Source organism: Lissotriton vulgaris, chromosome 1_1, assembly GCF_964263255.1.
Source record: "Lissotriton vulgaris chromosome 1_1, aLisVul1.2, whole genome shotgun sequence".
NCBI lineage: Eukaryota > Metazoa > Chordata > Amphibia > Caudata > Salamandridae > Lissotriton > Lissotriton vulgaris.
In genome coordinates, this window is record NC_141685.1 from 1,436,845,451 (window position 1) to 1,436,861,099 (window position 15,649).

Sequence of the window (15,649 nt, forward strand, 5' to 3'; positions counted from 1 at the left end):
ATTAACATGGCTGGGTGCAACAAGGTATCGGAGCCTAGGATTCATTCCACCAATATTTATGATAAGAGGCCTGATATGGCCAAATTGTCTAGGGCTCTTGAATAACTATACCTGTATGGTAACACACTCAGCTGAGGCAGACCGCTTGGGACCTGGGCTCACTGACCTCTATAGTAACTTAACGTGCCTGGAATGGCAGACTTGCTGGGACCTGAAATACATGTTTCTGGAGGTCTGGAAGGGGAATTCAAGTTGGGCCATCGTCTCAATATTTCTGTATTCCTGGGACAGATGAGTTGGCTGAGCCCTATGATCCTAGTATTGCCGGCATTGCTTGCACTATCGTATAGGGCATTTACAGCACCCAACACAACACTTTGGGCATAATACGCTGCACAAACCCAACACAGTACAATATTCTACCTAAATGGCTATCATAGCGTTAGCAAGAGCACTCAATCCCAAACCAAAGTTCTACAGAACAGGACAGCTGTGGATTTCCTATTGCCCGACATCCAAGACATAACATTTGGAGTCAAAGACAACAGATTTACATGTTTGTGTTGTCCATAAGACAAGTAGGCCAAATCCCATAAACAGGGCTCGAAAATCCACCCACCAGCTCGCATTTGCGAGTCAGATTTATTAAGGACGATCTATTTTTAGGTCCTTCTCCCCATTTCTGGTGAGTAGGAAGACAAACAGACACTTGACCTCTGCCTCTGAAAGCAGAGCAAATGTGACAAGATAGCAAGATTTAAAGGCATCTTAATTGCTCACAAAGTCAATGAGGTTGAATAGATGTTTAACATTACTAGACCTGCAGGCCTAGTGCAATTTTTGTGCTTTTTGCGAGCCCTGATAAAGCATAAACCCTTTGCCTGACAGTTTGCCGTACCACAGTAAAGATCTGCATAAGGCAATTCTTTGCGACAAAGCAAGGTCTGTCCCGGTGTAAGTTGTATACAGGGTCAGACTGGGATAGAAAACAAGTTCATACACCAAAATAAAAGTGACTCCCATTAGCAAATCAGATGCCTATGATTGTGGCCCTTGTGTCCCAAGCCCCCTTGTTGGGTGCTCCTGGACTTGTCCCCAAACCTCACTGCATCCTGTTTCTAGGTGCCCCCCTTCTTTCCACTGGTGTAGCATGCACAGCTACCAACCTGACCAGCACCTCTTCACCCAGACGCCCCAGGGCGGGTAACAAGTACCTGCTGGTGGTACTTTTGACCTTGGCCCCCTACAATACTAAGTCTCAAAGGAGACCCCCAGAAACCGATTACAAATAACGGTATGTAACATATTCCTTTTATCCTACAGGGAAGCATTGATGCATAAAGACAAATTGAACTATTTACTTACCTCCAAAAAGTAATATCTGCAAAAGTACTAAATTGATAAGGAAGATCTTGGTATCAAAATTTATATAAAAATACGACTTAGTTCTCTAAATTGATCTCAGAGTTATTCTTGAGTGTGTGTCTTATTTAGTGCCTCTGTGAGTACAACAAATTCTTAGCACTACTCTCCGATAAGCCTAAACTGCTCGCCCACACTACCACAAAAGAAAGCATTTAGTGTTATTATTTTTGCCTCTGTAAAAAAATACGGGTTGCCTGGACCCTTTACACAGTGTACCTTGTTTTGGTCCACTATATTAAGAGCCAGCTTCCTATGTTCCCTTTCTGCAGGTCATTGGCTATGCCGCTAGCATGGATTCTGGTCATATCTTATTGCACTAGATCAGACGAGGGCTGGTGTGTGCCTCTATTGCCCCTTTGGACCCTCACTGGCTATTCTTAACAGTTGTACTTTGGTAGCACGTGGTTTGTCACCTGCAGTCTGATTTGTCTCTTAATGTTTACACTATCTCTTGATTGTATTTGATGTTTCACTTGAAAACACAATAAAGAATTATTAAAAGAAAAAAAAAAAATTAGAGGCGCATTTCTTTAGAAAAGTCACAAAGGTGCATCCATAGGTAAATGTCCTTGCTGGTGCAGATTTACGACTCATGAATACATCAGAAGGCCTCAAAACGTTCCTCTTCTGAAGCTTCGGTGTAGTCCATTTTTACATAAGCAAATATACACATTATGTGCCATATGTAGGTAAATGGCATTTACCGAATCGTAAATACCGAATTTTACCGATTCTGTATTTACAAATCGGTAAATGCCATGTAGGTAATTATTCGGTATCAATTACCGAATCGTTATGAATCGGTAATTACCGAATCGGTATTTACCGATTCGGTAATTGCCATTGACCTTGAGGCCCAAGGTCAATGTGTATTATATATAAAATGTATAATAGGTGTGTGCTATAAAAATATATAAACTAAAAAGATACAGAAAAATAGATATTCAACACACAGAGTCAATAAAAAGGACTTCTGTTAGTAAAATACTTGTGTCATCCATGGTGTCAGGGGTAACCAATTTGGAAATTCTACTTTGACACCCTGTTGCACCCCTGATTCTGGCGTGTGTGCCATGTGACACACATACATGCCCTTAGGGCATGTATGTGTGCCACATGGCACAGGTGTACATGCACAGATGTGCATGTACACAGAAATTCGTTATTTACCATGCAATTGTATTTCATGGTAAATAACGAATTCCTAAGGGCCTGTGGCACTGTTTCCAGTGCCACTTACATCCCATATTACCGATTCTGTACATTTACAGATTCAGTAAATTTACCGATTCGGTAAATATACAGAATCTGTAATTTTCTGGCCCCCTACATCTGAAACTACAAATACCGGTCGGTAACGGCCGAAATCGGCCGTTACCGACTGGTATTTGGCCACCTACATATGGCCCTATATTGTACATAATATACTCACGCATATTTGCTAATGCAAGAAGTTACTGAGCGATGGGAAATTCACTTTTCCTATACCCTCATTCCCTCACCCTGGAAAAAATGTTGCTCCTACCCTTGTCATGAATACATTTAGAACGATTTGTGATTATAGTTAAACTAGAGGATGTTCATAAAGTCTCTGCACATTCTAACCCTGGAATTGCAGCTTGAGGCCTACTCCAAGCCTCTATCTGTACATTTGCAAAAAGATGACAAAATCAGAGCCTTGCTAGAATCCAACCCCTGATATAACATGATCAGTAACATAATCAGAGAGGCTTTAATCAGAGCTCTGGTATAATGAGAATACTGATATACTTTGTCACCTAACTGTATGGCACCAAAAGGAACATGTGATTTTTTTTACAGGTCAAGTAGTTTTCTTGGGCATCTCATCCTCTGGACATTTAGGTATTTTATAAAATACCACAACTCTGGAACAGGTCAGACAGAGCAATACAAGCAACCGACACTGTACAGATATGCCATAAAATTGGATATTACCATTTTCCAAACCGTACATGTCCTCACAGACACTTCAGATGTCGACCAATTAAAGACACATGTAAGTAGAACTTATTATAACAAGCTAACACAGCACAAGGCCGTTAGATGGATGGCAGTGCTCTCCAACACACTATTAACTTCAGCTCAAACATACACCAATAGCATAACGCGCAATAGTCAAGTCAGAGAACTCATATAACATCGGGCCAGATGTACGAAGCCTTTATGCAGTCGCAAACAGCCCGATTGACAGACCACCTTCCCCTTTGTGAATGTTGAAAAAACATATTTTTTTAGGAGTACCGCTGCCTCCTCGAAAAAAGAGGAATATTGCACTTTTCATTTGTTTAAACACATCTCATTTTCTTTTAAGGAAAAGGGTTGATTTTTTTTATTAAATGCTTTATTTAAAAGCAATGACATACATGATGGTCTGCTGACCTCAGAAGGTCCTCACCCTTGTGATGGCTGTTGGTCCTAGTGGGTCGCAACTTGTGACATACCTCATTAATATTCATGAGGTAAATTGATTTGCGACCCACTATGAATCTGTAATTTGTGAACTGACCTAATAGTACATAGGCCAGTCGATAGATTAGCACGCCGGTCACAAAAATACTGGTTGCAAATTGCGAATGGTATTTTGCGACCAGAGTTTAGTGCATCTGGCCCTAAAAGCTTTGGGCAAGACCGCAACCCAAACCCATTTACCTCAATTAATGATGATCAGTTACTTATTAAAACACACCAATAGAAAACAACGATTTACAAATATACTTCTGATTTAACAGCTCAAATTCCTAAGAAGACCCTTGTATACGTCAAAATCTTTGGAATCAGGGCAAAAAAGTAACTGCTCTCAGTGGTATCCCCAAGGCCATAACAATGGAGAAAGTGTGCTTTATAAATACATCTACTTCAACAAATTGTATAACATAACAATGCAAAGTCGACCAGGACCAAAACACACTTGTGCTTCATATCTAGCAGCAAAAACATGGATTTAGCTTATTACAAATTAAATATGAACTTTAATGTGAGTCGCATTCTTTGGAAGGGGGGATTTATATAGAATGAACTCGAACCGAAGGTATCAGAGTGCTTTACATGAGCACCCGTTGTGTTACAGACGGGCACATTCATTTTGTTAGATAAGAGGAGATTAAATGATTTGCCCAGAATAACCGGATGTTGAGCGTCCCTGCCGAGACTCTAACTGGGTTCACCAGCTTCAAGGTTGACCACTCTTGCCGTTAGGCCACATTATTTTGTGTTCCAAAACTCAAAGAATTAAACCTATTTTGTAAAATAAGCCATCCTACTAACGGCAAATCCCCCCGTGCGCCACACTGCATGGTTCTAATCTGGAGCACAGAGGTGCAGTATAGTTCATTAACTGTGGCAGTACAAGGAGGCTGGTCTTTAATGAAAGACAATGGTTCATTTCTGATGAGAATATGAGAGGAAACCTGTGCTATTCAAGTATGCCAAATAGAACCACCACACTTGTATAATAGTTCTCAGACATAATTCAGGGAAAACTCAGACTGGCATCAGCTCTTCAAACATACTTCACAGAGAAACAAGTGCAATTTGAGCCTCTTTTAAGTACTTCCTTTCAACGTGGAGCCATTGTAGTTCCACTGATATGGTCATTATAAGTCAATTACTTCCTATTTCCATATAACTGCTCCCATGCTTAGAAATGTACCCACATTTTAACAAGATACCTCTTCAATATGAGCTATGATATGAGGGAAACATCCTTTACAACGCAACTTTTACAACGCACTACCATTACGACACAACTTTTACAACGCAAGTCATTACAACGAATTGCGCTGGAGGGCGCTCTAGGATAGGGAATAGTTTAATTACTATCCAACACCTTCCCTACTATCCACGGGTCCTGGAGTTGGAATAGTAAATTAAACTATTCACTATCCAGCGCCCCCCAACGCAAGTCGCTGTAACGACTTGCGTTGTAAAAGTTGCGTCATAATGGCATGCGTTGTAAAAGCATGCGTTGTAATGACATACATCCATGCTATGCTGATGCACATCCTGCATTGAGTAACTTTCTTTGTATGAAGGATCACATAGCTAGAGGTTCATTTGCCATGTTTGCACATGTTGAACATGGAAGGCTCCAGCGGGTCATTCCTCAAGCTCCCCCTGATATAATATCTCCCAGTCAGATAGGGACTGCTGAAGGTGCCTGGCCATTTGATGTTCTGCTAAACACAGAGGCTTTTCAATACTAAGCAAAAGGTCCCAATGGTTTTAAGGCACATTTATTGAAGCCTAGTATGTGGATTTTTGAAGTGTATAACAGCACTTCCAACCCCTACCTCTTGCCTCGACATTTGATGCTGAACTGTAAGCTTAAGGAGCTGTGCATCTCTAAATGTAGCACTTTGAGATCATTGTGCCTGAAGGTGTCCCTTAATAAGGGCCAAAACATAGGTAGAACCCCAGAGGTCTTGTGGTCCTGTCCTCCCAAAGTAGCAAGTACCATCATGAGAGGGAGTTGGACGGGTAACAGCCCTTCCTCTCGGCAATCTTCATAGGCTATCCACAAACACAAGGGATGGAAAGGAAGGTTTGTGTCAGTGGCCTGAAGAACGCCTATCTAGAGCTAACATCTACTGGGGGCATATATGAGGACACAAAAAAAAAAAAAAAAACATAGGTAGAACCATGACGATCTGAAGCCGGATAATGTTTGCACTATATTAATTTTTCTTCCCCAAGCTTTGCTCCATAAGTATTTTAGATGTATTTTTTTTAGCTCAAGTGTTATATTAATGGTCTAAATGGCTATCACAATACACCTTTGGTTCTAATTTACCACACCAATTAACTGTTGTAATAGCCGATTTAATTATTTACAGACATTTAAGATTGTCGGTGATAAAGTGTATTTATTAGCACATGAAACATTGTGGTTCTTTTCTTACGCAATTGTTCTCGCCACACCCAAACATGCACACTCCTGGTATCCGTATGCTTCTGGCATTAAAATGATTTCTGGCCTAATGCGCTCCCTGGCATACCTTAAAATAACTATCTGTTTAAATATTATTCTAGGGAAATCCAGTACTTAATGAAATATTTTCCTATACCTCACCAGCACGTGTTATCTGGAGAAAGGGACACGGTAGTTCAACTTTACAACTCACACAGAGGCAGAATAAAACAAACTCTTCGCAGAATTAGGCTAGGTGTAAATATAAAAGAACGCTTTGAGATCAGTTCACAAACAGGCAAATACTCTTTATGCGAGCAGTGTATACTTTCACACAAATATATTCCCCAAATAAAGAGCTGTGCCTACAGGAAGAAATGCGCCTAACAATTCCAACTATACACTACTAACTCAGACTCTAGAGAAGGTAATCTCTCTCGCTTCTAAGAACGAAATATTGTTTATTTCTATCAGTGTGCAACTTCACCAGTGCCTGGCACCGCTTATGCTCTCCTACTGACATAAATTCTGTAATCTAGCCGGAAACGTTTATTTTCAGAGTTGCGCGAGACTGCCGATACCAAAGTTCAAAAAGCGCCAACACAGACCTCAACAAAAGGTAAACAGCAGCTCCACTACTGGGGTGGATGCAGTCATTGCATACTGGGATATGAAACAGCTTTAAATCTCATTTTCTGTTTCCTAAATCCGACTTTTCAGACACAATGGATTCCGCTTGAGCAATAAAGCAGGCGGAGGTGTAAAGCAGGTGGAGGTGTAAAGCAGGCGGGGGTGTAAAGCAGGCGGGGTGTAAAGCAGGTAGGGGTGTAAAGCAGGCGGGGGTGTAAAGCAGGCGGGGGTGTAAAGCAGGCGGAGGTGTAAAGCAGGTGGAGGTGTCCTTGTATAAAGATTCTGAACTTCGTACACCTGCCAGGGCTCAGCCAGATGCCAGGGTATGAAATGGTTAGCCATGCTCCACAGATGTTGTTAGTCAGCTACCCGGTGACACGAACAACGCAGTTACATATAAGACCCACGCGTATGTGCTACACAAATTTAATTACCTCTACAGCTCTGCATGGTGGGTCTTAGACAGTGCAAGCGGGCCCCGCTTCGCATGCGACATTTCCAAACAAGGCCTAACTGTGTTAAAAAAGTCAATGAATATAGCACAGTTCTATTGGCTGAGTCCTAGCTAAATGTCATGCGTTTACTCTTGTAAGCGCTGTCAACAGTGGCTGGCGTTACCTTATGTAATGTTACTAAAGAAAATGTAATTACGAGTCTCACAATACATCACACCCTAACAATTAGTTACCTGCGTCACACATGCCATGGAGGCGGTTGTTGTCACCACAGCCCGAGGCGTCAGAGTGCTGAATCTGAGGCGCACACGCAGCATTGGGTGTTGATTAGAAGAGTCTGAACGGTACAAGCTATTAAGCAGTACGAGTAACGTACTGGAAGTAAGGCGTCGCGGCCCAAAGCATAAAAAACTCCCACTGCCAGTACCCGAAAGACCAGTACCAAACAGAAGCATCATGTGGTAAGTTCACAACCGGTTTCATAAGGTGTAAGAAGGGGAGGACGAGAAGGGAAGAAGACCAGCAGAAAAGCAAGGGGTCCTTCAGGACTTGGGACAGGGACGCCTAGGTGAGTCCAGTGCTCAGAGGGGAGCATGCCTTCCCTCCAAAAATGGTAGGAGCTGAGCTATCATCCAGAGGACCTTTGCTGGCTTCAGCCTCTTCGCCAGCCAGCACTCTCTTCAAAAGCAGCTGCATCACTTACTAAAACATCACGACCCGCACCATCTTGCAGACATGCTCACCATCTCCAGAGGTTCTCTTCACACATACAGCCAGGACACCATCAGACTACAGATTAAGAAGTGTAAAAAAGCAAAAAAAACAAGACAGCAGCCCTTTTCCATCTATGTATCCAGAATCTGGAATAACAACCCTTGTACGGTCGGAGGGGGACTGAAAATAGGCCTTGGCGCTAAAACAAAAGTGGCCCCCATTAGTGAATTATATAGCTCAAATAGGGCTGTTGTTTACAGATTGGAGCCGTTTGGAACTTGTAAAGGCAAGCTATATAAGTGTTTGGCAAGGTGTGGAAGTCTGCATGGATTAGAGCTACTGGCAAGCAACGTTTGCTTTAAAATAGCCTCAGAGCCTGACGTAGAGGGCGCTACCGGCCATGTAAGGCCCGCTCCAGCGTTAAAGGCCTGATCGGAAGATGAGGGCCTTTACCAAGGGAGCAGGCCTTTCATGGCCGGTAGAGCCCGCTACAGAGGGCTCTAAGGCTATTAGAACATTCCACCCCTAGAGGGCAGAATGTTCTGATTTCTAAACAAAGGCCTCACGGAGCCCTAGGGGGTTAAATTCCCCCCCCCCTCCCCCCAGCAGGCTTTGTGAGGCCTTTGCTAAACATTGGAATGTGGATGCTCTGGGATTATACCAGCTTTAGAAGCCAGAGCACTCCACGGTTATAAATGGAGCTCCCAAAATTCAAATGTTCTACTATCAGTGAAATCAACAGTGTAAACCGGCCCAGCAGAACACAAAACAGGCCCACAAACAACCCAACAAAACGGCCCACATGCTGACCTTTCAGACCAGCCCTTTAGGGACTGCCTAATTACTACCCTATAGGCTTGCCGGCCCCTGATCCATATGGACCAGACCCACTACTGCTCCAATTTAGGAAAGAGGTGAAGACTCACCACTTTAAAGAACACTACATCACAATAAATCAACTATCCACAACTCAGCTACCGCTAATATCATTTGTTGACTTCATGCTCATTTCTGGGCAAGCGACCAAGGCACTAGATCGCAGTCACTGAAGACAGGTGTGAGCGATCAGGTTCAGTGACCAACGATGTCCAAGTTCTGCCCATCGAGCAACCATTGCCACATGACCAGTGGGGTCGTCCGGGCATTTCGTAAGGGGTGGCAGGACAGGTAATAATGGGGAAGGATACCAGAGTACAAATTTCAGCCTGGATTCCCCTGACTACTGCCAACGTGGCCCTTTCCTCTTTTCAAGCACTAGAGTTCTTTTCGTAAATCAACGCTACTCGCTGACTGTGCTAGCCTCTACGCCGGTTGGATTCCTCTGTCGGCTTCCTTGAAAGGTGCCTCAAAGGAGCTCTGGCGGTGGTGGACGCTGAAAAAACCTTTTATGCCCTCATATTTGGAGGTCCCAGCAGTTGCCGCCATCTGAGACCTTGTACAGGTGCAACCGGTGTAGGAACAGAGGTGAGGTGGGGTGGGGTGGGGTGGGGAAGGCGGGGGAAATGGGCGCGTGGCTCTGACTCTATACAGTGCTCCAATGCTTTTTGGCTAGGTTTTCCCCTACAGAAATAGTGCATACAAAAATACCTTAATTTTGGGGGGAGTGGAGCAGCCAAAAGGCTAGTTAGCAACTGCAACCATAGGCATCCATGTGTGTGGTTGGGCCCACAGCTTTTCAATAAGCCCCTACTGCAATATTTGTGAATGGTCTGTATGAATGTTAGGATTCCCTGAATGTGTTCCCCCAAGAAAGGCAGTTTGAGCAGCTAAACCATAGACAGGGGGGGGGTGAAACAGCTAGCCTATTAGCAAAGGGACAAGAAGAAACTTTAGCAGCTAGCCCATAAACAGAGATGGGCAGGTTTATAAGTTTACCCCAGGACAAGAATAGGTTAGTGAGAAGGATGCTTGCAGGAAACTGAATTTGGCGTAATAGATTGTGGTAAGCAGGGGTTCGCTTGCTTAGCCGCCAACCCAGTGCCTCGCGAATTGCTGCTTTAAGGTTATTCCAAGACCAGGGCCGCTTGTCTTGTTTCGACAATGCATTCTCTATTTTGACAACAATTCTGGAAAGAAATAAACGCCTGGCACTCAGGCCAAGTCTCACTACTGATGATTGACTTCACAGCCAAACTAAACACTCTCCGCCACAAACAACTTTTCCTACATAGCAAAAGGAAGAGCTCTCAAGTTTCCCACTTCCATGTGTGAGTAGCTTATCCATTCCAAGCAATTTTTTTGCATTCTGGGACTTGCAGTCCTGACTGGATGGGATCAAAAAAATTACAAATCTCAGTATGCAATAAACTTGTACTAGATGAGCTACTTAAGTGTGGCACTGGATACTCTGCCAAATAACATAATGGACTAAAAACAACAAGAAAACGAAAATTAACCCCTTCCCTGCTTATGACGGAACCACGCCGGCATGATCCACGGGCGGCGTGTGCTCATGACGGTGTGGTTCCGTCATGGTGCGGCCACTCCGCCCATGCGGAACTGATCCCCCGCCTGTGCGGGCGAATTAGTGAGTGGGTGGAATCGTGACGGAACCATGCCGTCATGAGCACAGCTCGCACGTGACTCATGACAGCGTGGAGCTGTCACGAGCATGGCGGCGCCGCGCTCACCCCCCACCCCACCAGGCGCTGCAACAGAATTACCGCCGCGGCCAAGGGGTTAAGATACACTAAATGGTGTTCACTTGTCACACTTGTACAAAAATACTTATTTTTCCGATTAAAAAGCATATGTGTAAAAAAAATGCCCACGTAGAAAGTCGGAGCTCAATGCTGATGACAGGAACATGGCACAACATATTCTACATAATTCACAACAGAAGGGTAAGAACTGTAGGACAAAGTGGGGTTACTCAGCTGCAGGTCAGTGTTCTAGAGCTTGATTGAACAAGCTCAAAAACAATGAACAGTGGTGTGCCGGAGCAAGCCTGCCGGCAAAAACCTCTCGGTGAAATCTGTAAAAAGCATGTTTGACTTAAGGATGGCTTTTGAATTCAGACCACGTTCCATCAGGATCGGTCTGGTCTATAGGGTAATCAGACAGTGCCCAATGGCTGGTCTGACAGGTCATGTGAGTGGTGGCTTTTTTGGTTGTTTGTGGGCCTGTTTTCGGTTTTTCCTTTTGTTTTCGCCAATATTAAACATTTACTACATTACGCACAATGCATGCAGTCTTCCACACCTTGCAAAACACTTATACAGCCTGTTTACAAGTTCAAAATTGCCACAATTTGCAAATATGTGCCACCTTTTTCACTTTCTACTTCATTGAAGGTGGCCAACTTTCATTTTTGGTGCCCGGGCTGATTTTCTGTCTCACTCCGACCCTGTATTACATTGAACAAGACTGCTCACACCCAGTCTGTGGAAGCAGCAAGTACCCCTTACCAATACATAAATAATGTGTGTCATTTTTAAATTGACTACTTCCAATGTGCATGTATGTGAGTCAGGGGGAATTTGTTCTGAGGGTGTTAGGTGAGTGTGTGCAGGGGAGCCTTAGGCATGTGCAAGCTGTGCACCTGAACAGGGCCACCAAACCCCAGGGGCCACCACGCCAGGCCTGAGGCACTTATAAATAGTGCATGGGCCTTTGCCGGGGCCCCTGAGGCTCTTAAGAAATGGTGCGGACCCCGGCCGAGGCCCCTGAGGCTCTTAAGAAATGGTGCGGGGACCACAGACCGGGCCATTGACGCTCTTAAGAAATGGTGCGGGGCCCCGGCCGGGGCCTCTACCGACGCTCCCTGCCCAGGGCCACCATGAGCCTAGAGCCGCCCCTGGTGTGCGGTGGGATCAAATAGGTCATGGTCTGGAGTTCAATAGAATCACTGTGGCTCCATGGGGACAGTCCCTGCTTTTGGGGTGTGGTGGAATTACCTGTTGCCAGGAGACTAAATCTGAAGCTAAGACATTGTAGGTATGGAGGCCAGGCCGGCTTAGTCAGAGGTGACAGCAATGGGAATACAGATGTGACACAGTGTCCATAGTGTTCGTTATGCCATGATACGTTTGGGGTATCGAACGAGCTATCCCGAGCATCCCCCCCCAAGCAACACGGGGTAGCAAAGGGCTTCAGCCTGGATGTAGTCAGTGATACGGGAGTATGTGGTCTGGAATGTGGCACCTGTGTACAGTCTATAGAGTCTAGGACAGTATTTCCCAAGCTGTGGGTGGCCACAGGCCGATTTTTGGTGGGTCGTAAAAGTTGAATCAATAAATAAAGATGTCTTTAAATTCTGTTAATCTTGTTACATTTGCTGCGCTTCAAAGATGGAGGGGTCAAACGTCAGGCTATTTTGACAAAGTCCTGCTTATGTTTTTTTTTTTTTTTAACAGGGGATTGGTGTTTACAAACTTTTCTCACTTTGCAGTCACAGAAAGAAAAGTAAAGTGAATTATGTGACAAATCCTACTGTGGTACATAGACAGTGAAAGGAAAGGCTGTAAGATGTCATATTTTGTAACACACAACAACATGCAAACACCTGTAAATGAACAGTACACATTCAGCAGTTAGGAAAGCAAAAATGAAGCACATTTGTTTCAATTCTGAAGTGTAATGGAAACAAAGTTTTAATAGGATCAAAATAAATCAAGATACTTACTTTAGTAGGTGATGCACAAATGATAAATATTCACTGAAACCCAATTTCAACACCTTATAATTCAGTAAATTATAAATTGTAAAACTGTATGTTTGTGCAAGATGGACATGTTGGTCTAAAGAGCGGGTGGTTAATGGTTCGAAAAAGTTAAGGAAGTGCTGGTCTAGGATATAGTGTCAGGCCTTCAGTGGGCGAAGATGCCACTGTGTGCGGGTGCAAAGTATAGAAGTAAACTTGCACATCCCATGCCATCATGTAATTAAACTTGGTCACGGTGCATATCCCATGGAGCAGTCCGGGTTTCAGGGTGTGTTGTATTGCCTGTGGTAAGGGAGACCTGGGTCTGTGCTAGGGGAAGCTGGGGTAAGGGAGGCACAGGTGCAACATATGGGACCTATACGCTGATAAATGGATACTCGGATACATAGTTGGGCCTCGTACATTTAAACCAGATCATAGAGCCACGCAGACGGGTACTCTGGTGCCTACCGTCTATATCATTGGTTATGCACAATTTTAGGATGTGTGTGCACACAATCAAGAACTTCAGTGCACACAACCAAGAACTTCATCTGACACTCAGGAAGGCTGGCATTTTGACACGTGTCGCGGGGGGCATAAGTGGGCATTTGTGATAGTTTCCCTTTGTCATCACACACCACGACTGGACCACAGGGCATACGGGTTAGTATACAGAAGGCACAGTGGATGGCGATCAGAGCACAGAGGTTTCATTACGGGGCCTGTAGTCTTGTCTGGGGCACCAAATAGCCTGGGCAGATGGGCACGACGCCTGTTGCACAAGGAGCACGCATACTAACCGGGGAGAACCGAACACTCAGTCAGACTTGAGCACACAAGCTCGGGCATAGAGGCACCGGCCACTCGGGTGCACAGGTAGAGGAGCCAGTAGGGAGGCTGGGGCACACAGAGAGTGTGGCATCACGAACACACGCCCGCAGCACGCTTGGGAGACATCAGGCTGGGGTACGATTGATTTTCTTATTTATTCATGCATTTTATATAGCGCGTACTTTCATTACATAAGGACTTTCAGAGAACACGAATTACATAACAGATACGGCAGGGGAACAAAGACTGCAGCAGGGGCACACTGCAGGGCAACTTCGCCAGCTTAAAGGACCAAGGCACTAACCGGCTTTGTTGCGTTTGGGCTGCAAGTCCCTCCAGGACAGCTGCTGGCTCCCCGGGTCCAAGGTGACTTCATAGCAGCGGTCCTTCCTGAGCAGCGTGGAGCTCAGCGGCTGCAGATCGGGCTCCATGGCGCTGCTGTGCCCGGGCCTGGCAGTGTGGGAGACTGGCGGCCTGCTCTGCGGGGTCCCCGCCGCGCCAGGACTCCAGTGTGCCCTCCGCCGGCTCTAGAGACGGCTAGCGGTCCCTGCCATCCATTGTCCGGCGGCGGGGGCGGGCACCAGGCAGAAGGTTGGTATCTGGGCCCGGACGTCACTAAGAGGGGCGGGCACCACCGTGTGGATTGAGCCTGCCGGGAGGTGGGAGGAGCGGAGGAAGTGTGCGAGACAGAAGCTCAGTCAGAGGCTGACTCTGTGTGCAGGTCCCCTCCCCCGCAAAACGTGAGTTGTGGCAGAACCGGCTGCTATGTGGTGGTGTCTGGGGCTGCTATGGCACACCAGCTGAAATACACATCATCAAAAAAAAAAAAAAAGTGATCCGTGCACCCCGGCTTCTTTGCTCTGCCATGAGCGTCTCCCGGATTATTTAGCAGTCTCCCTTATGCTCTTGTCAACTCCAAATTAACAGCAATTAATATTATGACGGTTTAAAATCTCAATGAAATGTCTGTCTGACAATAGAAAAAGTTGTTTAACTCTGGCACTGTGGGCGTGAGATCTGAATGGACGATGCTTTAAATTTATGTCAATCAGAGGCGTGATATAATGCTAAAATCTTGGTCTCGGCGACCGTGAACTAAACTGCGCTATTTCATTTTTTATTATTCGTTCTACTGTTTTAATGCAAGCTTTTAATTTGTAAATATTATGTGATCTGTGAACCCTACTGTTTCATTTGTGCTTTTAGTGAGATAGGAGTCAAGTCATTTGTGAGCTGTTTGGACGGTTCCAATTTCTCCGCCGTCACCCACAAATTCCCCACCCCAAACCAGTCCCCACAGCTCCAGTACTTTTCATCCACGTTATCACATCTCTCTGCTCACCGTCATGGTGAGTGTTAGAAATGGGAGTTCTGGTTGGCTAAGGCTTGCGCCAAAGCCAGGCAGAAACCACCATTCCTAAGTCAAGGTAAAGAAGTCACCCGCCAAGACAACCCCTGCTCACCCTCTTGGTAGCTTGGCACGAGCAGTCAGGCTTATCTCAGAGGCGATGTGTAAAGCATTTGCGCACGCACCCACCTGCAACAACATCCCAGGCCCCCCACAAAAGGAATTCCACACAAGGTATTTGTAAAAATAGCCTTTGTATTGCAAAACACATTAGATAGAAACACACACTTTACAATGTGCCAACAGGCACGGGCAGAATTTACAGGGGATATGTACTGGACAGGGCCACATGGACCATTGTCAGGAATATGCACTTTTAGGTTTTGCATAATAATCACTGTAGGACAAAAATGAAACATAGAGCACACAACCAGTAACTACTGGTAAGAGGTAAGTACCACCTACGCAACCCTAACCACCTTAGGAAAATATTACGCAGGGAACCAGGGCCTCACTAGGAAAACCTGGACTAGCAAGACAACCACCTAAGTAGCACCATGCATTTAGGGGTATAAGCAAGAACACGTTACACATGATGTATCACAACATTCAGAGGTGTAGGGAAGAAAAACACATGATGCATAACCATACATTCAGCGGTGTAAGGAAAGCGA

The 15,649-nt window shown here is 45.0% G+C and overlaps 1 protein-coding gene across 3 annotated transcripts in view; it reads right to left on the minus strand.

The window, feature by feature from the left end:
• CERK (ceramide kinase) overlaps nt 1-14,244 on the minus strand; it is a 214,402-nt gene extending 200,158 nt beyond the window's left edge. For all 3 annotated transcript variants that reach the window (XM_086967292.1, XM_086967289.1, XM_086967293.1), the window contains exon 1: nt 13,932-14,244. In XM_086967292.1, the coding sequence (XP_086823418.1) occupies nt 13,932-14,058 (127 nt within the window). In that variant the 5' untranslated portion in view covers nt 14,059-14,244. The remainder of the gene's footprint in view (nt 1-13,931) is intronic.
• Between the last annotated feature and the right edge of the window lie 1,405 nt (nt 14,245-15,649).